This window comes from Salmo salar, chromosome ssa04 (genome assembly GCF_905237065.1).
Source record: "Salmo salar chromosome ssa04, Ssal_v3.1, whole genome shotgun sequence".
NCBI classification, from domain to species: Eukaryota; Metazoa; Chordata; class Actinopteri; order Salmoniformes; family Salmonidae; genus Salmo; species Salmo salar.
Genome location: NC_059445.1, coordinates 65,810,057 through 65,836,774, shown reverse-complemented (window position 1 = coordinate 65,836,774; position 26,718 = coordinate 65,810,057). Strand labels below are relative to the sequence as shown.

Here is a 26,718-nt window from a genome sequence, read left to right as displayed (position 1 = left end):
CTACACTTCACTGCATACAGCCTCAATCTAGACATGACTTGCGTTGTTTCATTTTGTGTGTACCATGCTATCATGGTATTGATACCACATACTCAAAAGGACTGAGGACTTCTTTGTTTTAACAGTTCATAATTTATGGACAATGTAAAACCTTATCTCCAGCTGACATGTTGATTACTCACCATAACGGGAATATCATTGCGATTCATGGACTCACTTGATCAAAACAATTGCTCAAAACAAATTGTTGGCACTATATGTTATGACATTGGGGATCGGCAATGCTATAGCAAACAGTAAACCATGCAGGTAAAGTACATGAGAAACACACATTCTAAACTGGAGGAGACACATAATGTGGTTCTGTGAATCTCTGCTAGGCCCTTTGCAGAATTATAATTGATTGTGACGGTAATTTAGGTAATCAGGCAACGTAATTAGGAAACCTTTGTCTGTTCAAAAGATATGCAGCTATGAACATCCAATATACACACCAGCATCATTGTTTATTTGAAAATGTCCTGAAACAGTGAAAAGACACAAACCTACTGACATTGACAGCGGTTCAATCCATCTCTGGTCAATGCAGAGGGCTGACTTCTGGGTTTATAGTCTCTCATGTCTTACCATTTAAAGAGAGAGATCACTCATTTCTCTTCACTTCATGTAGTGGGGAGTGCAGTACACATTTCTACATAAACTCAGCAAAAAAAGAAATGTCCCTTTTTCAGGACCCTGTCTTTCAAAGATAATTCGTAAAAATCCAAATAATTTCACAGATCTTCATTGTAAAGGGTTTAAACACTGTTTCCCATGCTTGTTCAATGAACCATAAACACTTAATGAACATGCACCTGTGGAACGGTTGTTAAGACACAACAGCATACAGACGGTAGGCAATTAAGGTCACAGTTATGAAAACTTAGGACAGTAAAGAGGCCTTTACTGACTTTGAAAAACATCAAAAGAAAGATGCCCAGGGTCCCTGCTCATCTGCGTGAACGTGCCTTAGGCATGCTGCAAGGAGGCATGAGGACTGCAGATGTGGCCAGGGCAATAAATTGCAATGTCCGTACTGTGAGACGCCTAAGACAGCGCTACAGGGAGACAGGACGGACAGCTGATCGTCCTCGCAATGGCAGACCACGTAACAACACCTGCACAGGATCGGTACATCCGAACATCACACCTGCAGGACAGGTACAGGATGGCAACAACAACTGCCTGAGTTACAACAGGAATGCACAATCCCTCCATCAGTGCTCAGACTGTCCGCAATAGGCTAAGACAGGCTGGACTGAGGGTTTGTAGGCCTGTTGTAAGGCAGGTCCTCACCAGACATCACCGGCAACAACGTGGGCACAAACCCACCATCGCTGGACCAGACAGGACTGGCAAAAAGTGCTGTTTTGTCACGGTTTTGTCTCACCAGGAGTGATGGTCGGATTCGTGTTTATCATCAAAGGAATGAGCATTACACCGAGGCCTGTACTCTGGAGTGGGATCGATTTGGAGGTGGAGGGTCCGTCATGGCCTGGGGCGGTGTGTCACAGCATCATCAGACTGAGCTTGTTGTCATTGCAGGCAATCTCAACGCTGTGCGTTACAGGGAAGACATCCTCCTCGCTCATGTGGTACCCTTCCTGCAGGCTCATCCTGACATGACCCTCCAGCATGACAATGCCACCAGACATACTGCTTGTTCTGTGCGTGATTTCCTGCAAGACAGGAATGTCAGTGTTCTGCCATGGCCAGCGAAGAGCCCGGATCTCAATCCCAATGAGCACGTCTGGGACCTGTTGGATCGTAGGGTGAGGGCTAGGTGCCATTCTCCCCAGAAATATCTGGGAACTTGCAGGTGCCTTGGTGGAAGAGTGGGGTAACATCTCACAGCAAGAACTGGCAAATTTGGTGCAGTCCATGAGGAGGAGATGCACTGCAGTACTTAATGCAGCTGGTGGCCACACCAGATACTGACTGTTACTTTTGATTTTGACCCCTCCTTTGTTCAGGGACAAATTATTCAATTTCTGTTTGTCACGTCTGTGGAACTTGTTCAGTTCATGTCACAGTTTTTGAATCTTGTTATGTTCATATACATATTTACACATGTTAAGTTTGCTAAAAATAAACGTAGTTGACAGTGAGATGACATTTCTTTTTTTGCTGAGTTTATATCCTGTTGGCATCATGTTGTTTTTATTTATCCACTTGTGTTTTGTTTGTAGACACCAACATGAGCTAAATTGTATATTGTGGGATGACACTACAGTATATAGCCAGCGGGAGATCGAATTGTTTGTGCAATGAATAGCCTGTTTTCATTGGACATTTCTGCCTGTGTATATCAGCCTTGTCGGTCTCAACTTCCTTTCAAAAAGGTGTAAGCCAATTTCAGACAACGTACAGTCATAATCTGTGTTGGACTATGCAGTTCTTCTTAATGACCCCCCCCAAAAAAAAATGTCAGTACTGTTTATGTTTTAACCATGTTTGTTTTGTGGTGCATGGACATCATTTGTGACAAACATTCCTTAAATATTTGATATTGTATGGTTCTGCCTCAGAAATGATAGCACACTATGTTACACTGAAGTTGACATTGTTTATATTGAATGGTCTGTTTTTGTTATTATTCTGTTGCATACAACTGTAAAAATACAGTAAATTCAACAATCACAATGTATGTTTTAATTTTTTTGTTGTTTACTTAAGAAAAGCTTATGTTATTGTACATAGATCAAACAGGACATGACACACCAGTAATCTGAATGTACACCTCAATATTTGGGTAAAACCAGTCAACTATCAACACATACATGAACTTTTTGTTTCCCTTTTTTACATATAAAAGTTTAGATTGACACAACTGTAGTACTACCATCACCTCAGATCAGCATCCATGTCGACCCTCTCCCTCCCCACCACCCTAGACGTGTCCCGTCTTCTGGTTTTTGTCCAAATGAAGACATACCGCCAATGCACACCAAAAAAAAAGAAGAGTGAACCAACGATGTTATTGGTAGTTCCTTTTGTTCCTTTTCTTCTTCTGGGACCAAGAGTCTTGTTGTTGTTCAGTGCTAGGTAAAGCTGAGGATGAACCGTGTTGCATCAAAACTTGAGCAGGAACAACAAGAAAACAGTCAGCAGGAGGCAGAAGGAGCAGTGGGGCGACAGGGCAGCCCTGTTCACATCATGCATCATAGTCCCGGGGCCTGTTGGGAAAAATAGTTTGATATTAACGTCACTAAGGCATCTCAAGAGGCAGTGCTTCCTCTTACCTATCTTCCCCTCCACAACTAAACCATTGCGGGTTCTATTGGCTTTAACTGACAACTTTAGATGCCTTATCAAAAAAAGTGATTGTTGGCTTTAGAGCCCTCTCCTGAAATGTAATTTAGGGGATGGACTGCAAAGAGGTCATCATCAGCAGTAACGCTAGGCATAGAACCAACAAGATGGATTCCTCCTGCACATTGAATAGGACGGGTTCCTTTGAAAACTGAACACAGGCTCCATCAGACACTGGTCATCTTAACAAAGCATACCAAGGATCTCAAATAGCTTTTTCCACGCAAACACATCATTCATATCAGAGATGACATGGCATTCTATCCCCTTTGATGATCAAAAGAAAACAAGCAGTACAAAACAAACATTCCCCCAAATCCCTTGGCATGTGAACTGAGGAGCACGACTGAGGCTAGATTTTAGTTTTCAGGATTGGGCCTTTATAACGTTGAGAATAGAATAGTGTAGGATGACTAAAATGGCTTCTTAATGTGTTTTTCTGGCAGTTTGTTAGTCTTTGTAAACTGCTGGAACTGCAGTCAGAGAAAAAGTTGACCAAACATTGTGGATGACCTGTAATGCTACCCTAAGACTCAACAAATTTGTATACTGAGCTATTGTATTCGCTCAATAGCTATTGTATCCAACGAGGCTCAGCTCTTTCACATTATATGCCCCTAGAGATAATCAAAATAAGTTGCTGCTTTTTGTCCTATTCATAGTAACAATGTTAATTTATTTAAATGTATAGCTTTACTCTACATTACATTACTGCAAGTTTGGTTCACTGTGGAGTATTCTCCCACAGATGAATAAGCACTGACAAACAAATGTATCTATTTGCATTACACCCCACCCCACAGATAGACACATCTACATTTAGGCCAGGATTGAGTCAGATCAGCGTTAATCCGCAGTTACCGACAACTGCACAGCATATCATTGCTTTTGTTTAGGCGATGTTGGAGGTTTAACTGCAGCCGCAGCTGCTCTTGTGGTCATTGTCACAAAACCACACTATACAGTTGAAGTCGGAAGTTTACATACACTTAGGTTGGAGTCATTAAAACTCATTTTTCAACCACTCCACAAATGTCTTGTTAACAAACTATAGTTTTGACAAGTCAGTTAGGACATCTACTTTGTGCATGACACACGTAATTTTTCCAACAATTGTTTACAGATTATTTCACTTATAATTCACTGTATCACAATTCCAGTGGGTCAGAAGTTTACATACACTAAGTTAACTGTGCCTTTAAACAGCTTGGAAAACTACAGAAAATGTCATGGCTTTAGAAGCTTCTGATAGGCTAATTGACATCATTTGAGTCAATTGGAGGTGTACCTGTGGATGTATTTCAAGGCCTACCTTCAAACTTAGTGCCTCTTTGCATGACATTATGGGAAAATTAGAAGAAATCAGCCAAGACCTCAGAAAAAATTTGTTGTAGACCTCCACAAGTCTGGTTCATCCTTGGGAGCAATTTCCAAATGCCTGAAGGTACCACGTTCATCTGTACAAACAATAGTACGCAAGTATAAACATCATGGGACCACACAGCTGTCATACTGCTCAGGAAGGAGACACGTTCTGTCTCCTAGAGAAAAGTGCAAATCAATCCCAGAACAACAGCAAAGGACCTTGTGAAGATGTTGGAGGAAACAGGTACAAGAGTAACTATATCCACAGTAAAACGAGTCCTATATCACATTACCTGAAAGGCCGCTCAGCAAGGAAGAAGCCACTGCTCCAAAACCGCCATAAAAAAGCCAGACTATGGTTTGCAACTGCACATGGGGACAAAGATCGTACTTTTTGGAGAAATGTCCTCTGTTCTGATGAAACAAAAATATAACGTTTTGGCCATAATGACCATCGTTATGTTTGGAGGAAAAAGGGGGAAGCTTGCAAGCCGAAGAACACCATCCCAACCGTGAAGCACGGGGTGGCAGCATCATGTTGTGGGGGTGCTTTGTGGCAGGAGGGACTGGTGCACTTCACAAAATAGATGGCATCATGAGGCAGGAAAATGATGTGGATATATTGAAGCAAAATCTCAAGACATCAGTCAGGAAGTTAAAGCTTGATCACTAATGGGTATTCCAAAGGAAAAGTGACCCCAAAAATACTTCCAAAGTTGTGGAAAAATGGCTTAAGGACAACAAAGTCAAGGTATTGGAATGGCCATCACAAAGCTCTGACCTCAATCCTATAGAAAATTTGTGAGCAGAACTGAAAAAGCATGTGCGAGCAAGGAGGCCTAAAAACCTGACTCAGTTACACCAGCTCTGTCAGGAGGAATGGGCCAAAATTCACCCAACTTATTGTGGGAAGCTTGTGGAAGGCTACCCAAAACGTTTGACCCAAGTTAAACAATTTAAAGGCAATGCTACCAAATACTAATTGCATATATGTAAACTTCTGACCCACTGGGAATGTGATGAAAGAAATAAAAGCGGAAATAAATCATACTATTATTCTGACATTTCACATTCTTACAATAAAGTGGTGATCCTAACTGACCTAAGACAGGGCATTTTTACATGGATTAAATGTCAGGAATTGTGAATAACTGAGTTCAAATGTATTTGGCTAAGGTGTATGTAAACTTCTGACTTCAACTGTATATATAGATATTTTTAACTAGGGAAGTCAGCTAAGAACAAATTCTTATTTACAATGACGGCCTACCGCCAGTAACCGAAAGGCTACCTGCTGCCCCAATAATATATGTATATTATTGCATCTATAATTGCATCCCAGTGCACACAATAACGTATATTATAGCGATATTGTACTACAACTGTAACAGTAGGCAATCTTACCGTAGAGGATTATGCTTGCATTGGTGATCCCCATGGTGTTCATGGCCACACACGTGTAGTTTCCGTAGTCCTCTTCAGAAACATTCAAAAACATAAGCATGGATTGTTTACCTTGGTTCTCTATCTTAACCCCATTCAGTCCATTTAGGAGTCTGTAAAGAAGAAAATACATTCTTAAAATATTAATTCTGGAATCCCATATCTAAAAGGTTATCAATAATAAATCCCCATACCCATGAAATTGAAGGGTATATCTTATATCAATCATATTTGGCCCGTTAGGCCAGCGAATCTCAACTGATGGGGGAGGTTTTGAATGGGTTGTGAGTGTCTGAGTAAAAGAAAAGAGAAATAATAATAAAAAAAGTGAATGAAAAATACTCCTGTCTGAACTTAAATGACTAAAACCAGTTAGAAAGTGTTTAGAAATGATAATGAACCAATATATTTTTTTATAATTTTACCTCTGAACTATTTTTCTTCAATCACAATATTTTCTATATACTGTACAGTTGTTAGCAGCTCTATTTAGAGGATTTGTTAGATTTTATGGTCTCAAGCCAGTGATCTTAACATTCATATGGGCAAAATGGAATTATTGAAAATGAAAACGGTGGGACCGTTGTTCCCTTGTCATATAATTCTGACATGTTCTATCAATATACCATAACAAATAGTTTTCCAGATTGCATTTTGGCCGCAGAAAATGGGATGCGAATATTGGATCGCGACTGAGACAAACTGGTTACATTTTGGTCATGAGGCCAAACCAGTTGAGAACCACTGCATTAGGGGATACGATTTGAAGGTGTAGTCTGTAAACAATGTCAGTATAATCCAGTCAAGTTTGACTGAACAAGCCCCATTGAGGTCATTGCTGTGTTGGCATTTGTAGATGTCCTTGAAGGGTTCAGCACAAGTATGAATGCTACAGTTGGTAAAGACTATTAGTCTCGGGAACTTATGGACAAAAATACTTTTCAAATAAGTCTCTAGAGCCCTAATACCGAACACAGCTCATTAGGTCGTGCTGAGACGACTGCTCTGCATCGCTGTACAACAACCTGCGTTGTGTAACATTTTCTCTTTGGCTGCACTGCTAATATTCCCCACGCTTCACTGGCTTGTGCCAGTTCTTTGGGAAACAAGATTTATTTGAAGCGTAGTCATTCATTATAAAACCCCCTGTACTTTCTCAGAGGTTGTCCAAGCAACGCAGCCCATTGACAGAAACGAATTATGCAAAGAAATACAACTCGCCTTTGGTGGCCATGATGGTTTAGATTAGAAATTGTTCTCCAAAGAAATGTTCTTAATGAGACAAAATTACATTTTGCCAGTGGAGAATAAAAACAACTGGGGGATTTACATCTCCTTATAACCAACAAAGGCCAAAACTGAGACCCTTAAAACCTAGACTCTTTTCTAAAAGATCTATTAGGACTTACCTGCGGTCCTCTTTGTACCACTCAAAATCTGCACCAGGAACAGCAGAGGCCTCACATTGGAGCACCCCTTTTTGGCCCACTGGGGTACCTGTACTCCCGGCCTTCGAAATGAAGGGAGCATCTGTAAGATGTATGAAATTGAGGTTATTTAATGAATTTTATAGCAGTGCATATACATTTATTAAAAGTAGACTCAGCAACATGACATCATCACATGCAGCGGGGCAACTTCCTGCTTACAGAAATCAACAACAACAAAAATCTGCCACTATTGGGTCTTCCTTAATGTGGGTATTCCTCACAGGAGGGCGCACATTGGAAATAGCCTGTTTTGGCAGTCTTGACAGATTGAAATTATGCTTTTGATTTCTGCAGGCAAGAATTCTTCCTGCTGTGTATGATGTCATATTGCTGTGTCTACCTACCTGATAACCATTACTTTGATGTCCTTTAAAGTGAACTGTTTCAAACAGGTGAAGTATCTACTATCCTGAATAATCTGTAAGGTATATTTTCTGTTGATAACAATGTACACTCGAGCTAGTATGCTAAACTAACAAGAGGCTTCTAAAATGATCTTAATAACCATAATTTAAAAAATGGGCTCCTGAGTGGTGCAGAGGTCTAAGGCACTGCATCTCAGTGCAAGAGGTGTCACTACAGTCCCTGGTTCGAATCCAGGCTGTATCACATCCGGCCGTGATTGGAAGTCCCATAGGGCGGCGCTTGTCGGCCCGGTGTTGTCTGGGTTTGGCTGGGGTAGGCAGTCATTGTAAATAAGAATTTGTTTTTAACTGACTTGCCTAGTTAAATATTGGTTTTTATTATAAGCTCTTAAAACAAGCTTGTATCAACAACAGCCTGGGAAAACCATGTGGCTGATAAAATAGCAACAAATAAGATGACCATTTAGCTTTGTTTGAGTGTTGTGGTGTTTGGCGTCATTGTTGGTTTTCATGCTTACAATTGACTGTGACTTTCACTGTCTTCACATCTGGGGCTGAGATGTCATTGGAGGAGATGCATTCGTACGATCCCGACTGTTCTTTAGTGATTGCTGTCATATCAACATATTCCCCTTCAGTGACAAATTTGTGTCCTGAAAAATAACACAATAACATCTGTTTTTAAAACTAGAAAGCATACAGCGGTGCATAAAGTATTACCAAACCCCCCATGATTGAAGTGCTGTTTCTATATTTTTTATCTAAAATATCTCCCAAAAAGCCACATAACAACTCAAACGTTTATTTCATAAAAATACACAGTTAGAAAGAAGTGGAGGGCGCTCAACTAACGTGAGTCGAGGTGCAACTCAAAAATATAATCATAATTGAAAAGGAAAAGGCGCAACACTCGCTCACCATTAAACATTATTTGTTTTATTTAACGTTTCGCCTTCCTTCTGATGAAGGCCGAAATGTTCATCTTTTAACCTTGCCTAAATAAAACAAAGAATTTGTAATGGTGAGCGAGTGTTGTGCTTTTTATATTTAAAAAAAGAACCATAATAAATTCATAGCAGCAGCAGCCCTTGAACACATATGCAAACATACTTCTGTTTTCGAATGGTCTAGCGAGCATGAAACATTACTTGTAACCAGGTTAAACAGGTGTGAGATCCAAGATGCATAGAAATCACCCTTTCAAATGGTCTGCAGCATTGATCAAGGTAGCGTGTAGGCTATACATCAGACACTACAACGTGACATTTCTACACCTGTTGGTTGAACATTTGAAAGCAGGAGCCACTCAAGGTGGAAATTCTCAAGAGTTACAGTAGCTGTGTCTTGTACACAACAGCAGCAGGTAGCACATTACAGAAACACTGGCCCTCAATATGTTATCAAATGTCAACACACATCACATAAAATAACATTTCCTCAGACATCAGCAGTACTGTGGTATAATCTCTACCCACTGCTTCCGCGACGGACATCATAAAGTCTCTAAGGTCTTGCTATTCAAAGAAATGTGCCGGTATCAGTTATTTCTCCTGTGTGTGTGTGTGTGTGTGTGTGTGTGTGTGTGTGTGTGTGTGTGTGTGTGTGTGTGTGTGTGTGTGTGTGTGTGTGTGTGTGTGTGTGTGTGTGTGTGTGTGTGTGTGTGTGTGTGTGTGTGTGTGTGTGTGTGTGTGAGCAGGAGGCAATGGGGCTGAGACTGAAATGGAGCGGCACCTTTACTTGGAGATAACCCATTCCCAATCAGCTGAAATGTCACATACAGCAATATCTCGACATTAGCATGATCTCATTACTTTCCCCAAGCCCTGGTCCCACCAACAGCTACTGCTGCTTCTGCTGCAACTGACAAGGGACTGACTGGAAAGGTTGTCCTGGCTGGGTTGTTGCTTTTAACTTTAATGTGCTGGGCCATGGGAAATGGAAGTACAGATAATTTAACATTTTATAATGTGTTTCTATCTACATTATGCAGATTGAGGCGAAGAAGTGGAAATTGAGTTATTGGCCATTACTGTGTTATTTTATGGTTGCAGGCGGTGATCGGGTGAGTGATGGCAAGGTTAACCTATGATAATTCAGGCTTCAGCGACTCCATGTGCAAAAGATGGCAGAATCGGTTATGCCTGTATCTTCAGTCAAGTCGCTAAAATAATTATGCTAGGTTTTTAACTAAAGTGAAAAAGTTTGGGTAATGTCTTAAGATTCGTGATTCAGTCACTCCTTTGTATCTGCAAACCCAAGGGAACATGGCACCATATACATGGTGCAGTGCCTTCAGAAATTATTCACACCCCTTAACTTTTCCAAATAGTGTTGTGTTACAGCCTGAACTGCGCAACTTAATAACACATTTAAAGCTGAAATGTCTTAAGTAAATAAGTATTCAACCCCTTTGCTACGTCAAGCCTAAGTATGTTCAGGAGTAAAATGTGCTTAACAAGTCACATAATGAGTAGCATGGACTCATTCTGTGTGCATTAATAGTGGTTAATATGATTTTAGAATGATTATCCCATCTCTGTACCACACACATACAATTATCTGTAAGGTCCCTCAGTCGTGTAGTGAATTTCAAGCACAGATTCAACCACGAAGACCAGAGAGGTTTTCCAATGCCTCGCAAAGAAGGACAAAGATGGCGCCAGAGGAGATGGATGACGTTTTACGGACTCCTAACCAATTGTGCTATTGTGTGTTTTTTCGCGTTATTTATAACTTATTTTGTACATAATGTTTCTGCCACCATCTCTTATGACTGAAAAGAGCTTCTGGATATCAGGACAGTGTTTACTCACCTTGTACTAGACAACAATTTTTTCTTTAAAGAGTCGGACACGAAGGATTTACTTCAGACACCCGACAAGGCCGAAATCCCCATGATTCGCATGAAGAAGAGACAGAGATATTGGGGATGTAGGTCGGGGTGCCTTGTAAGGATCCGACGGCGAGTGAGTAATCCCCCTCTACCATCAGTCCTATTAGCCAATGTGCAATCATTGGATAACAAAATGGATGAGCTCCAATCATGACTATCCTACCAAGGAGACATTAAAAACTGTAATATCATGTGTTTCACAGAGTTGTGGCTGAACAATGACAAGGATAACATACAGCTGGCGGGTTTTTCGGTCCATCAGCAAGATAGAACAGCTGCCTCCGGTAAGACAAGCGGTGGTGGTCTGTGTCTATTTGTAAATAACAGGTGGTGCACGAAATCTAATATTAAGGAAGTCTCAAGGTTTTGCTCACCTGAGGTAGAGTATCTCATGATAATCTGTAGACCACACTATTTACCAAGAGAGTTTTCATATATATTTTTCAGAGCTCTCTATTTACCTCCACAAACCGATGCTGGCATTAAGACGGCACTCAACAAGCTGTATAAGGCCATAAGCAAACAAGAAAATGCTCATCCAGAGGCGGCGCTCCTATTGGCCGGGACCTTTAACCTAATTTCTACCAGCATGCTAAATGTGAAACCAGAGGAGAAAAAAACTCTAGACCACCTTTACTCCACACACAGAGACGCGTACAAAGCTCTCCCTCGCCCTCCATTTGGCAAATCTGACCATAACTCTATCCTCCTTACAAGCAAAAACAAAGCAGGAAGAACCAGTGACTCACTCGATAAGGAAGTGGTCAGATGATGCAGATGCTAAGCTACAGGACTGTTTTGATAGAACAGACTGGAATATGTTCTGGGATTCTTCCAATGACATTGAGGAGTACACCACATCAGTCACTGGCTTCATCAATCAATGACGTAGTTCCCACAGTCACCGAACGTACAGTACATACCCCAACCAGAAGCTAAAGCTAAAAGCTAGAGCTGCCGCTTTCAAGAAGCGGGACTCTAACCCGGACGCTTATAAGAAATTGCGCTAAGCTTTCCGACAAACCATCAAACAGGCAAAGCGTCAATACAGGACTAAGATTGAATCGTACTACACCGGCTCCAACGCTCGGATGTGGCCGGGCTTGCAAACTAGTATGGACTACAAAGGGAAGCACAGCCACGAGCAGTGACACAAGCCTACCATATGTGACACAAGCCTACCATATGAATGAAATAACTTCTATGCTCGCTTCAAGGCAAGCAACAGCGAAGCATGAACGAGAGGATCAACTGTTCCAGATGACTGTGTGATCACGCTCTCAGTAGCCGATGTGAGTAAGACCTTTAAACAGGTCAACATTCACAAGTCCGCAGGGCCAGACGGATTACCAGGACGTGTATTCCGAGCATGCACTGACCAACTGGCAAGTGTCTTCACTGACATTTTCAAAACGTCTGTAATACCAACATGTTTCAAGCAGACCACCAGAGTCCCTGTGCCTAAGAACATCAAGGTAATCTGCCTAAATGACTACCGACCCGTAGGACTCACATCTGTAGCCATGAAGTGCTTTAAAGGTTGGTCATGGCTCACATCAACACCATTATCCCAGAAACCCTAGACCCACTCCAATTTGCATATCGCCCCAACAGATCCACAAATGATGCAATCTCTATTGCACTCCACAATGCCCTTTCCCACCTGGACAAAAGGAACACCTATGTGAGAATGCTATTCATTGACTACAGCTCAGCGTTTAACACGATAGTGCCCTCAAAGCTCATCACTAAGTTAATTACCCTGAGACTAAACACCTCCCTCTGCAACTGGAACCTGGACTTCCTGGCGGGCCTCCCCAGGTTGTAAGGGTACGCAACAACACATCTGTCACACTGATCCTCAACACAGGGGCCCCTCAGGAGTGCGTGCTCAGTCCCCTCCTGTACTCCCTGTTCACCCATGACTGAATGACCAAGCACAACTCCAACCCCATCAAGTTTGCAGACGACAACAGTGGTAAACCTGATCATGACAACGATGAGACAGCCTATAGGGAGGAGGTCAGAGACCCGGCCATGTGGTGCCAGGATAACAACCTCTCCCTCAACGTGATCAAGACAGAGGAGATGATTGTGGACTACAGAAAAAGGAGGACCGAGCACGCCCCCATTCTCATCGACGGGCCTGTAGTGGAGAAGGTTGAGAGCTTCAAGTTCCTTGGTGTCCACATCACCAACAAACTATCATGGTCCAAACACACCAAGACAGTCGTGAAGAGGGCACGACAACGCCTATTCCCCCCCACGACACTGAAAAGATTTGGCAAAAGATCCTCAAAAAGTTATACAGCTGCACCTTTGAGAGCATCCTGACTGGTTGCATAACCACATGGTATATGGCAACGTGGCAACGGCTCGGCCTCCGACCACAAGGCAATACAGAGGGTCGTGCGTACAGCGGTACCGGAGTGCCAAGTCTAGGTCAAAAAGGCTTCTTAACAGCTTCTACCCCCAAGCCATCAGACTCCTGAACAGCTAATCAAATGGCTACACATACTATTTGCATTGTCCCCACCCCCCATTTTTACACTACTGCTACTCTCTATATATTATCCATGCATAGTCACTTTACCTCTACCTACATGTACAGTACTAGTCAAAAGTAAACAAGAGGCAGAGAGAAAGGAATTATGATCCTGACCACAATTGTACTGTCTCCTTTTCGTTCCCATCTCTTTCGCTCTCTCTCTCCCTCTGTTACTCTGTTCGTCTAGATCATTGAAAGCAAGGAAAGTAATGTGGAGAGTCAGGGCTCAGCAGCAAAAGGCAGGGAGGAAGAGGAGTTAGAGACGATTGGCGGAATAGAGATGTGGAGGGAGGAGTGGAGCAAGAGGAGAGTGGAGGGAGATAGTGAAGAGGAGAGGAACATGGAGGGGAAGAGGAACATGGAGAGGAGGAGGAAGAGGGAGAGGAGGAGGAAGAGGGAGAGCACGCCAAAGCGGGGAGCCTACGTTTCCATGGAGTGCGTCTCTGTATCTGTCTGCATTTACTGAATAGCTGTCAAAGTAGGCTAATATTTCTACATTTTGTGTCAGGCCTAGTCTGCACTAAATCTTATTGAGAGACGTTATCACATTTTTGTAATAGTTTCTGAATAGTTGTTTTGCATTTTTACTGATGTAAGAATCTTTGACAATCCAACAGCCTACTTTGTGTGGGTGCATTTGGCAGCTTATGTTATATTTTTCTGAAATCATAAGTTTTGTTGTCTGCTGTTTTTGGTTGGAAAATCTAGCACTAGCAGTTAAGATCAGTGCATTAGGCTCCATCACATTAGTACAGTTAGCTAACAACTTACAGTACTGACAGTACCAGTAGCTAGCTGTGTGTGTTGACAGGTTGTGAAAATAGTTTGTCTAGAGGCACTAGAACAGTTTAAGAACATTTTGAAGATTGTTCCACTAATAAGGTGCAAGAACATTTTAACTGATTTACCTAACTCAGTATAGACCAAAGGAATTTCCAGAGTTAGCCATCCCTGAGACTGGGTGTGGTAACATAATAACCCCTTATTTCCACAGCAGACATGGAGTGACCAATCTTCAAAAAGTTGCCAGATGGGAGCCTTGTCCTGAAAGACACCAGCATCTACAGTGCATCCTGTCTGGCTTGAAAAGGCAGCTGCACTGTCCCCTGGAAGATCACCAAGGACTTCAGCCAAAGCATGTTCTCTCTGCTTCCGTCTGGCAGACGGTACCTGAGCATCCACCACAAGGCTATTACTGTTGAAAAGCCTAGCTGTCCACTTGCACAACCTGCTGTTCACCTGCACCTGAAACTACTATTTCCACTGACTCTCTGTAACAGTATTGATTCTGTCCCTCTCCTTGCCCCAACCTGGGCTCAAACCAGGGACACTCTCAACACATCGACAACTTGTCACCCACAAACCGCCGTTATATATCACTCCACAAAAGCCATGGCTCTTCCACACACACACACTATCACTGACAAAACACATTTCATAGTACATACCGTTACTACTAGTTTTACTACTACTTTTATAAATTGTAATATTTGTTTACTAATTGCCTTATTGTGGTAGTTACTTTTATTTAGGATATGTTGATATTTCACTGCACTGTTGAAAGGTCGCTTGCAAGTAAGCATTTAATTGCACCATTTACAACCCGCTGTATCCTGTGTATACGACAAATAAAGTTGTATTTTATATATATTTTTTTTTAAGGATGCATGCCATTTCAGGAGACATAGTTCTAAAATAAAGTGCACCAGAGCTATGTCTCCAGATACATTCAGCCAGGAGGGCTATACTGCTCAGAGGTGGCAACCCAACAATAAGGCCCACTTGCTGGGTCAACACAAGATGCAGTTCAGCCTGTGGTATGCTGGGTATTTGGTGGCATCGATTCAGAGAGAATCTGCTGCCAATCAGATCACCTTCATAGTGTACCTGGAGATGCCAGCATCAGTGCACTGCTATGTGCACTGATTTCAAACAATTAAGAGTATATTTGTCATTCTCACGTCTTCCTCCAATTCTGTCTTTAATTACAATCAGAACAACTTACCTAACATTAAGTTTTCAATTCAAACATGATCTTACATGTATAGATCAAGCCCTTTCTCTCCTGTGGTGTTTAGGCTTAACACTTTTACCTTTTGAATCCTGAAGCGGTTGAGTGGTTTGACAATATTAAAAAGTTATGGATGATAATGACACATTTACGGGATAAGAGAAGCAAGTATTGTCAGAAGAAGCCTAATGGTTTTCTACTGTCAGATTTTCACAGTAAGGAAAAGAAAGCCTAAAAAACAAAGATTCTATGCTAAATACAACAGCCGTGCCGGGATTTGATATAAGGTCGCCGTCTGCGATTATGTTCATATTTTGTTACGACTGATGAGTGATATCCAGGGGCTTGCAAACTATTACGGACTACAAAGGGGAACCCAGCCGCGAGCTTCCCAGTTACGCGAGCCTACCAGACGGGCTAAATGCCTTTTATGCTCGCTTTGAGACAAGCAACACTGAAGCATGCATGAGAACACCAGCTGTTCCGGACGACTGTCTGATCACACTCTCTGTAGCTGATGTGAGTAAAACCTTTAAACAAGTCAACATTCACAAGGCCACGGTGCCAGACGGATTACCATGACGTGTACTCAGAGCATGCTCGGACCAACTGGCAAGTGTCTTCACTGACATTTTCAACCTCTCCCTGACTGAGTCTGTAATACCTACAAATTTCAAGCAGACCACCATAGTCCCTGTGCCCAAGAACGCCAAGGTAATCTGCCTAAATGACTACCGCCCCGTAGCACTCACGTCTGTAGCCATGAAGTGCTTTGAAAGGCTGGTTTTGGCTGACATCAACACCATCATCCCTAGAAAATGCAGAAACTCCTTCACGAGAAACCTTCATGTGAAATATTCACATGGGTTTGTGTAGCGGCTCAAAACACTTCTTTTTTTTCTTCGCCAGCCGTCTTAATAAGGGGGAATGATTTGTTATCTTGTATTTATCCAAGAAGTTTGTTTTTCCTTGTCGCTGTTCAAACAAGTATTCCTGAAGTGAGACAGTACTGGAGCAATCAAAATTGTTCACATCTGTGCAGCTGAACAGATATCCTCTGCGATAAAACTGTTTGCTAGGGATCAGAAAAACCTCTGATACAGGCAAAATTACATACACAGCAGCTTTCTCAAAGGATAACTGAGAGGGCAACTTGTGCCTGTTTGCTGACACATAGTACCATGGCTAACTATACATGTGAAGAAGGCTATTTAAGTGGCTACATGTAGGTTATCTAGCCCTTCACGTTACTCCTAAAATGATATGATGGAATAGAAATCCTAGCCAATACTACAAAAATATATTAAACATCTTATAACATATTTCACCAAAAATGTATCACTGAATCATATATCAGTGATTGATATCAACACATTCATACACTATATTTAAAAGTATGTGGACACCCCTTCAAATGAATGGATTTGGCTATTTCAGCCACACCCGTTGCTGACCAGTGTATAAAATCAAGCACACAGCCATGCAATCTACAGAGACAAACAATGGCAGTAGAATGGCCTTACTGAAGAGCTCAATGTCTTTCAACGTGGCACTGTCATAGGATGCCACCTTTCCACCATTCGCCAAATTTCTGCCCTGCTAGAGCTGCCTGGGTCAACTGTAAGTGATGTTTTTGTGAAGTAGAAATGTCTAGGAGCAACAACGGCTCAGCCGTAAAGATCACAATGCGCAATGCCAAGCACCGGCTGGAGTGATATAAAGCTCGCCGCCATTGGAATCTGGAGCAGTGGAAACGTATTCTCTGGAGTGACAAATCAGGCTTCATCATCTGGCAGTCCGACGGACAAATCTGGGTTTGGCGGATGCCAGGCAACGCTACCTGCCCGAATGCATAGTACCAACTGTAAAGTTTGGTAGAGGAGGAATAATGGCCTGGGGCTGTTTTTCATGGTTCAGGCAAGGCTCCTTAGTTCCAGTGAAGGGAAATCTTAACACTACAGAATACAATGAGATTCTAGACTCTTCTGTGCTTCCAACTTTGTGGCAACAGTTTTGGGAAGGCCCTTTCCTGTTTCAGCATGACAATGCCCCTTTGCACAAAGCGAGGTCCGTACAGAAATGGTTTGTCGAGATCAGTGTGGAAGAACTTGACTGGCCTACACAGAGCCATGACCTTAACCCCACCGAACACCTTTGGGATGAATTGGAACACAGACTGCGAGCCAGGCCTATTCGCCCAACATCAGTGGCTGACCTCACTAATGCTCTTGTGGCTGAATGGAAGCAAGTCCCCGCAGCAATGTTCCAACATCTATTGGAAAACCTCCATATTAATGCCCATGATTTTGGAATGAGATGTTCGACGAGAAGGTGTCCACATACTTTTTGTCATGTAGTGTAGCATACACACAATATTCAACCAGAATGTAAAATTGCTAAATTAATCACACAAATAAAATAATCCCACTGGGGGTTGATAAGCATACATATTTAATCAAGTTTAATTTCAGTAACACATTCTTGATTTACTTCAGAAGACAGCACTAAAACAGCATTGTGACTCAAACAATGACAACATTTCTTAAATGAAAAACAGATTTGCCTTGAATTCTCCGTCAACAATAGAACTGGAAATGACTGGAAATTGTCAACAGCTGCACAATTTCTTTAAAGTCCCTGCAAAAATGCACGACAACAAAACAAAACCACAAAGCCGCAATCTGTATAGATCAAATCTACTATTTTCACTTCAACATACATTGATAATCCTTCCTATTCTAATGTGCATGGTTCTATGTAGAACAAACTGATTGCATTAACAGGGGAGATAGATCATCTGTACATTGTAAAAGTAAACAAAAAACCTATAAATAAACACCTAACAGGATAATGCAGCTTTTCATTGACTCCGATGCGTGACCGATCGCTGATTTGAGTTTGGGAGATGGAAGTGCAAACAAAGCCGGAGGCCCATTGCAATTACAGCCAACAGCCTCCCTTATAATCCTGAGGCCATTATGGAACTGTCTGTCCACAGTGAGAGAAGGCTTATTAGATTGTTAAAGAGGGGGAGCGACTAGGAGAGCATGGGGAAAAATTAATAATAGAGCCATCTCATCCCTCCCCCCTCTGGTTTAAAGCCCCAGAGATAAGCTAGGCCCTAGCAACATTATTGAGATTAGCATCGACAACAAAAGGCTCTCCACATTACACTTCACATGGACTTCTTTGCATCAATCAACGAGTTCTCAGAGGGGGATGGAATAGGTTGACGAGAGTGGAGAGTGAGTGCACGTTTGCTGTTGTAACAAAGCACACCTTGGGGGAAAACATCAACACCCACCCACCCAGAGATAGCATCAACATACACAGAAACTGATCTGTGGCAATTTCACTGGGGCTGGGACAATACCAGTATCGCAATATTTTTCCATGACAAAAAAAGAAAACATGAAGCAGACCATACTCGTTGGTAATTTAAAAACAAGCTGTATGTAAAATATTGTGTGATATAGCTTGGAAAATAAACAAATGTGACTGGATGACAACATAATGATGTTTGTTTCCAACATTAGGACTGTTTTCCTAAAGAAGTTAAGTTGTCAAGAAATATGTTTTGTTTCCTTGTCATGATAATAATGAGCAGTGGCATAAAGTACTTATGTAAAAACAACTTTTAAGTACTACTTAAGTAGTTTTTTTTGGTATCTGTACTTGACTTTACTATTGATATTTTTACAACTTTTACTCCACTACATTCCTAAAGAAAATAATGTACATTTTACTCCTTACATTTTACCTGGCACCCAAAAGTACTCATTACATTTTGAATGCTTAGCAGGACAGGAAAATGATCTAATTCACGCACTTATCAAGAGAACATCCTTGGACATCCCTACTGACTCTGATCTGGCAGACTCACTAAACACAAATGCTTTGTTTCTAAATTGTGTCTGAGTGTTGAACTGTGCCCCTGACTATCCGTACATTTAAAAAACAAGGAAATTGTGTCGTCTGGTTTGCTAAAAATAAGACATTTTAAATGATTTATACTTTTTCCATTTGATACTTAAGTACATTTAAAACCAAATACTTTTAGACTTTTACTCAAGTAGTAATTTACTGGGTGACTTTCACTTTTACTTGAGTCATTTTCTTTTAAGGTATCTTTACTTTTACTCAAGCATGAAAATTGGGTACTTTTTCCACCACTGCTAATGAGTATCGTGATACTGGTATTGTCCCGGCCCCAAATTTAACCCCTTCTTCAACCAAATAACCATATACAGTGGGGTCTGAAATTATTGGATCCCTTGATAAAGATTAAGCAAAAAAGACTGTATAAAATAAATACAAATACTGAGCTTTTTAAAATTGCTCAGCGAAAGAGATTTTGTTTAACAAGTAATGATATTAATTTTTTTAGATAGGGTTAAAAAATTATTGAATCCCCTGTTTTCAATACTCCAGCACACTCCCCTTGCAAGGATAACAACACTGAGCCTTTTTCTAAAATGTTTTATGAGATTAGAAAACACATTGGGAGGGATCTTAGACCATTCCTCCATACAGAATCTTTCCAGATCCTTGATATGGTCAGATGACATGAAAATAGAGCTTTTTGGCCACACCCTCCAATGGTGGGTTTGGCCTTTCAAAGAACAATGCATATGCAAAATATGCATAATTAACTTTTTAGCTTTAAACCTGGTTGCCTCTAGCAGGAGGTTGAAACGTGGACGCAAGTGGATCTTCCAGCAAGACAATAACTTCAAGCACGCCAAGCAATAACCCCCGACCACAAAAGCAACATTTTGCAATAGCCATCTCAGTCTCCGGTCTTGAACCCTATGGAAACCCTGTGGTTTGAATTGAAGAGGGCAGTTCACAAGTGCTGACAAAGGATATCAAGGATCTGGAAAGATTCTGTATGGAGGAATGGTCTAAGATCCCTCCCAATGTGTTCTCCAATCTTATTTTTCTTTTTAAAGGTACAGTGTAGTTATTCTCGCGAGGGGAGGATGCTGGTGTATTAAAAACGGGATCCAATAATTTTGAACAATATGTTTTTAACTGATATAACAATTCCATATGCTATTTGAATTCTCGGTGGAAATGGAACACCACTCTATTTAAGCATTTAAAGTCAATTACTCTCAATTCATCCAATTTCTGCCAGTATTCATTTCCAAAGATAACAGATCCACCTATGTGAATAACTGCAGTTGATTTGAACTTAATAGACAAGCCTCAAAGAACGCTAATCCTTTATCATACAATATATCAGGGATGGACATCATTTGGTTTTGCACCAGCAGTTTTTCTCTTGTTATGCCACTCACTGATAGTTAGTCAATTAGCCCATGTCAGCAAAAAATGTTTTTGATTGGTAAGTTAGTTTTGCGGTCAGCTCTCTAAACTTTTATCATGGTCGAATTACCGGCTGGGAGGCCTCCATTGATTCTGTTTGTCAGTCTCACTTTTCTCACTTAGTCATTCTCACTCATATTAAAAACGGCAAACATTTCTCTCCTCCCTATTGCAAATGTGTAGAATTGTTTGTGGCCACCACCCCCATCAAAGTTGCCCTACCTGTCATATATTATATACAGTAAATCACAACACTTAACAATGTTTTATTGTTACACTTTTTAAGCTATACTGTTTAATGAGTACTTGACATTCTACTGTATGTGTTTTAATGAGTTGGTGTGAATTCAAAACAGCAAGCATCACTTCATCTTCTGCTCCATCTTGAATCAACAGTCAAAGCAGTTCCCATATGACCAAAAAAATAAATCACCCAAAAACGACATAATATCCTCAAGTCAGTCTTGAACGGCCATCTATTATGCAAGGGTGTCTGTTTTATCAAGCTAAAAGTTGAGGTGGACATTGCCCTTCTGTTCCAAACTGCCATTGAATTCCTATATGAGTTCTGCCATATGCCCTTTAAAGCTCAAGTGGCCGTTTATTATGCACCCTAAATATTAACAACCATAGCCTCACCCAATTACCATCTGTCCCCAGAATTAAAGTGACAGAACACACTTTCACTTCAGTTTTTGGGAAACAGAGAGGTTGTCTTTGATGTCTTATAGACGTGCCCTTTTCTCTAGAAACACATTATGAGAAATATCTCAACAATTTATGTCAATAGATCACTAGCTAAAGCTACAATGCAGATTCCACCCTTCTCTCCGTATAGGGGCATCATAGCTTTGTTTGTGCTGACAATGTCAAGTTCAGTGTTTTCTTTTGTTATGTCCTTGCAAAGCAACTACAGTATGTCATTTTAAATCAGATAGACTGTACTGTACTCTGTCCTTAATAATGACCACAAGGTTGCCATGGAAATCTCTGAAGATAAACAGAGCAAGTAGAGTGTAGAAATGGAAATGCACACATAGTATAAAATAACAGCGATGAGGAGGCTTGTTCAGGCATGGAAGCTGTCCAAGGATGTGTCTCAAATGACTATTGCCTGTATAGTGCACTACATTTGTTATCTATGTGGCTCTGATGAAAAATTGTGAACTTTAAAGGGAATAGTAGTGTTTCTTTATAATACATCATCCCTTAGCAATGGGGTGAAATAAAGTATGGCTAGCTGTATGTATAAGACATGATGAATAATAGATCACTAAAGTGAAAGCATAATATGTTTATGATATTCCTAAACCAAACATGGTCCTGCTAAACGCTAAACTGCGTCAACAATATCTTAGTCAGTTGAAATGGTCCTTCAGATACTATTACACAAATCTGATCTGAAGTCTGTCCTATGATTAATGCCATAGTTTGCCTTGTTGTATGCTCTGTATTTCCCTAGTCCATTCTGCTTGAGCTGGCTAAGGGGAACTGGGTTGTCTGTAGCTTTAGCTCATTTCTGGCCCTGTGGTTCGCAGTAAATTAATATCAACGCATTATAGGATGACATTCCACTTATAATGAGATTTCCGAGTGCTAATGATTTCATAATAAACCATTGACCATTATTCATGTTTGTCAACACATCTAATTGTGATATGCAATCATTGCCAGATGGAATGGCCCCTAATAGGTTTCAAAGCGTTGATTATGACTTTTGTCTGCATAAACCAATTAGGAGCCTGCTGACACACTTGATAAGGAGTGGTTATATTGAAAATAATGAGAGTGCACTGGGGACTTAGCTACTACTGTATAGCAGAGAGAAGAAGACAAAACATTATCCTAGCAGGATAGAGGCACATTCACACACAGGCACACAGTAAACTCACTTCAAGTGATTTATACCCTGGTTCTTTCATAACCTCACTATTTAGATGTCATATTTTTGCAGGGCAGACTAGGACACTGGAAAATTGTGCAGTTAAGAGTTAGGTACAACATTACCTGGAAATGAAACCAGTAACTCTGAAGCAGTTTGACATTTATTGATATGACTCATATACTGGAGGTAGCTCTGCACTAGTGGTCACTAGCTGGTCATAAAATCTGATTTTAAACCTAACCTTAACCAAACTGCTAACCCTAATGCCTACACCTAACCTTAAATAAAAACCAAAAAGCACAATTTCTTTTCATACATTTTTACGATAATAGACCATTTTTACTTTGCAGCTAGCCCATCTAGCGGAAACCGCTCAATTCTTCCCCCAGGGCAAGACTCATGACAATAAACGTCAGCTTGTAACTCTGAATCCACTTTGTAGCACTATTACATCACAAGTTGCTGTTTCACATAACCTCTGATGAACCATGTCAAAAATGTGAGCCAAACAGTTTAGTTATTTAATAACCAATGTACGTACAATAAAATCCAAAGTTTCCTCTCATTGAGAAGTCTGGCCTCGACTCAATGCTCTGGGCATCAAAAACAATAGCACATGCAAGTGTACAGAAAATGTGATTCCTAGACAAGAAATCAACTGTCTGCAAGGGAGCCTTGTTAATCATACTGTACATCTCACCATGTTAATTGGAAACGTACACACGCAGCTGTATGCTGTCAAAGCCTGTCAACGCAGTTATCAATATTTGTTGGCTTAATATTGGCTAATATAAGGCTTAATGATGTAAGTACTGTGTGTAGTATAGATTAAGATAATCATGAATTGTGAATCAATTATGTCTATCACAGCTTTTCATCAAGAGCTATTGTATGGATCTCTGTTGTCATTCTATTGTATGGATCTCTGTTGTCATTCTATTGTATGGATCTCTGTTGTCATTCTATTGTATGGATCACTGTTGTCATTGGTAGAAGCATTCCCAATTATTATACCTCACTACGCACTATTCTGTCACTCCATTACCATGCCATGACTAAACAAGTCAAATCTGGGATCTGTTGTCATAAATAAAAATCCTAAGACTTTTTTCAAATGACAGAAAAATACCTACAAGCTATATATTTGTCAGCTCTTGTTTAATGAATTTTACTACACTCATCCTAATGCATTAGATTGACTTGTAATTTCCCCACCTGTCCAATTTGTGTGATATTTTCAAAAGCCTTGTAAAGCGAAATTGCTCTCTCAATTATCCTCCTCCTTATTTCATTAATAATAGGCCTACATTATGAGAACTGGTCACCAGTTCAATGACTTTTATTATATCCTAATGGACAAACCTTTTCCATAGAGGTCAGAGGCACATATTGTGAGGGAAATGATATTGTTACAGCTAGTGGATAATTGGAGACCTGAGTTGTATTCAGTAGGCACTAGACAGGAGAAAACATTTTGAAACGGGGAGTGAAATGGGGATATATTACCTGAACGTGTCCAGTAACAAAACAGGCATTGGATAGTGCACATAAATGGTGAGCCCTACTGAACACCAGATGGTTACTGAATTGGTTTAGCTACACACTTTAGCCTACTACTTCACTGTATCTGTGAAGCTGTGCCAGTTGATAACCGAACCAATTAAAACAATCTCGGAGCAGAAACCAATCTGTACCACGTCATACAATAAGACTGCAGTAAAAACAGTGTAATTGGTCAATGATTTCAGGGGTCATATGGTTCGGTACCACTTACTAATTGAGCTTCCCTCTTGAATATTACAGTATATTGAATTATGAATGAGGCAATAAAGCTTAATACTATTTTTTTGAACTACCAATGCATTAAGTAGGCCATTACTCTTCAAAATATTTCTTCCTAGCAGCGTTAACTACGGAATCAGAGCATATTCTGATACATCTTTGAACAGCGATATGACAGGGAAATTCACAGAACATTGTTTTTGCCTTTCAGAAGAAGGAAATTATTTATCAAGAGCCAATTTAGGGAATGACATCCGGATATTAAGGGACATTACTGCGCATAGAGAGAAAACTGAATGATTTTGATTGTGTATCGAGCAACCATTATAAAATGCCAATATAAAGCAGCTATGCTCTAGTCTTGCTCGCTCAATGTCATCTCGCACTGGGATGGGGGGGAATCCACCCCAATCAGCTTGCGGATAAGTAACGGGTCACCATGGTTACGCGGTTCTGCCTGACTTATCATCACATGCCTCCCTGAACTGCCTTCTGCATCCTGATCTTTAACAAGGATCTGGGAGATGAATCGCCTCAGCTCTTTACAGTACAAATATATCTTCATTAGGACAGTCATCGCCCAGACAGGGTCTAATTACTGAGAGGTTTTGATTACTGACTGCCAATCAATTACTCTGATATAATTCCTCACCCCTGAGATGGGCTGGAGTGATTACTGCTTCATTGGGTATCGGTCTTTCTGTCTGTCTGAAGTTGTTGTCTAGGGGTTTTGAGACAAAGATACATACCTGTCAGAGCTAAAGACTAGTGGCAGAGCCGATCCATTCCCTGGCTGGCTTTTCGTTCTCTTCCATATCTGATCAGAGCATTTGAAATCATCCTTTGTACCAGAACTAAGAGACGTCGATAAAATTTACACACATTTACACAGAGAGTGGCTGGCTTGACTTTGTGAATTGTGGGCAGTTAGTTAAGCATGGAGTGTCAGCACTGAGGAATAATGCCTCTGAGGTATATTGCTATACCTGGCACAAGCAATAGCTACATATAATAGGTAATATTACTTGAACAGCTTGTTCAATTTAAAAGTTGTTGATTACAATCAATAGGTCTCCAGGCAATGTCTTTTCATATGCATTATCAAATCACACAACTGCCAAACATTTAGAATAATCTGATAATAAAGCCATTAGCCTATAGAAAAAGAAATGCATGAAAAAACCTACCTCTATAAAAACCGATAACTATTGTGCATATCATTGTGAATATCAAGATGTATTATTTCACTACAGTCTACCTTTCCTAAAATCAAGGTGGAAAACCCTTTTTGAATTGACCTAGTTTTGGCACCCATCACGTAACAAGGCACACTCGATTTCATCACTTGTGGCAATAGCATGTTATTCTTGTCAAGAACATGCCCACCCTTATCAACTATAGAGTTGAGCCACAGACATCATAGACGAGAGCTACACGGCAGGATGTGAAATTCCTGGGGTGGTGTTGCATCAGCCCGCTAATTGTACCTGATGATAATTAATAATGATCCTACCGGGAAGGCGTTCCTCAGCTCCCTCTCGACAGGAACGGTCGTGGAGTGTGACAATGCTCCATGTTGAGATAAGAAATCACACATCCAAGTTTGGAAATGAGAAGATGAGAGGGAACAGGGAAGTGATACAAACTGGGAATACATGTCCCGTTCAGGCTTCATCAGGTATGCGACTGGTTTAATAATGTGAGGATAGAGTGATTGTGCATGAAACACAGTGTAGCATGGCTAGTGTAGCATGGCTCGCTAATGATGTGGGAGGCTGATGTGAGATGGGAGAGGTAGGTAATGTGGGAGAAGTTTGGCGGGTATAGTGCTCTGGAGAGAGACACAAGCCATTAGCCGTGGCATAGGGGACCAAAGAGAGACAGTGTATTGAACTGTTCATTAGTGTTTTTTTCTCAGGAAACATACAGGGTTGGCGCCCCCCCCCCCTTGGGTTGTGCCATGGCGGAGATCGTTGTGGGCTATACTCGGCCTTATCTTAGGACAGTAAGTTGGTGGTTGGAGACATCCCTCTAGTGGTGTGGGGGCTGTGCTTTGGCAAAGTGGGTGGGGTTATATCCTGCCTGTTTGGCCCTGTCCGGGGGTATCATCGGATGGGGCCACAGTGTCTTCTGATCCCTCCTGTCTCAGCCTCCAGTATTTATGCTGCAGTAGTTTATGTGTCGGGGGGCTAGGGTCAGTCTGTTACATCTGGAGTATTTCTCTTGTCTTATCCGGTGTCCTGTGTGTATTTAA

At 41.0% G+C, this 26,718-nt stretch overlaps 1 protein-coding gene across 2 annotated transcripts in view; it reads right to left on the bottom strand.

Moving 5' to 3' along the window:
- Positions 1-2,589: 2,589 nt before the first annotated feature.
- Positions 2,590-26,718, bottom strand: part of LOC106603663 (opioid-binding protein/cell adhesion molecule) — a 379,546-nt gene continuing 355,417 nt past the window's right edge. For both annotated transcript variants that reach the window (XM_014197611.1, XM_014197610.2), the window contains 4 exons: positions 8,533-8,667; positions 7,569-7,689; positions 6,121-6,272; positions 2,590-3,215 (listed from right to left, as the gene is read on the bottom strand). In XM_014197611.1, the coding sequence (XP_014053086.1) occupies positions 3,112-3,215; positions 6,121-6,272; positions 7,569-7,689; positions 8,533-8,667 (512 nt within the window). In that variant the 3' untranslated portion in view covers positions 2,590-3,111. The remainder of the gene's footprint in view (positions 3,216-6,120; positions 6,273-7,568; positions 7,690-8,532; positions 8,668-26,718) is intronic.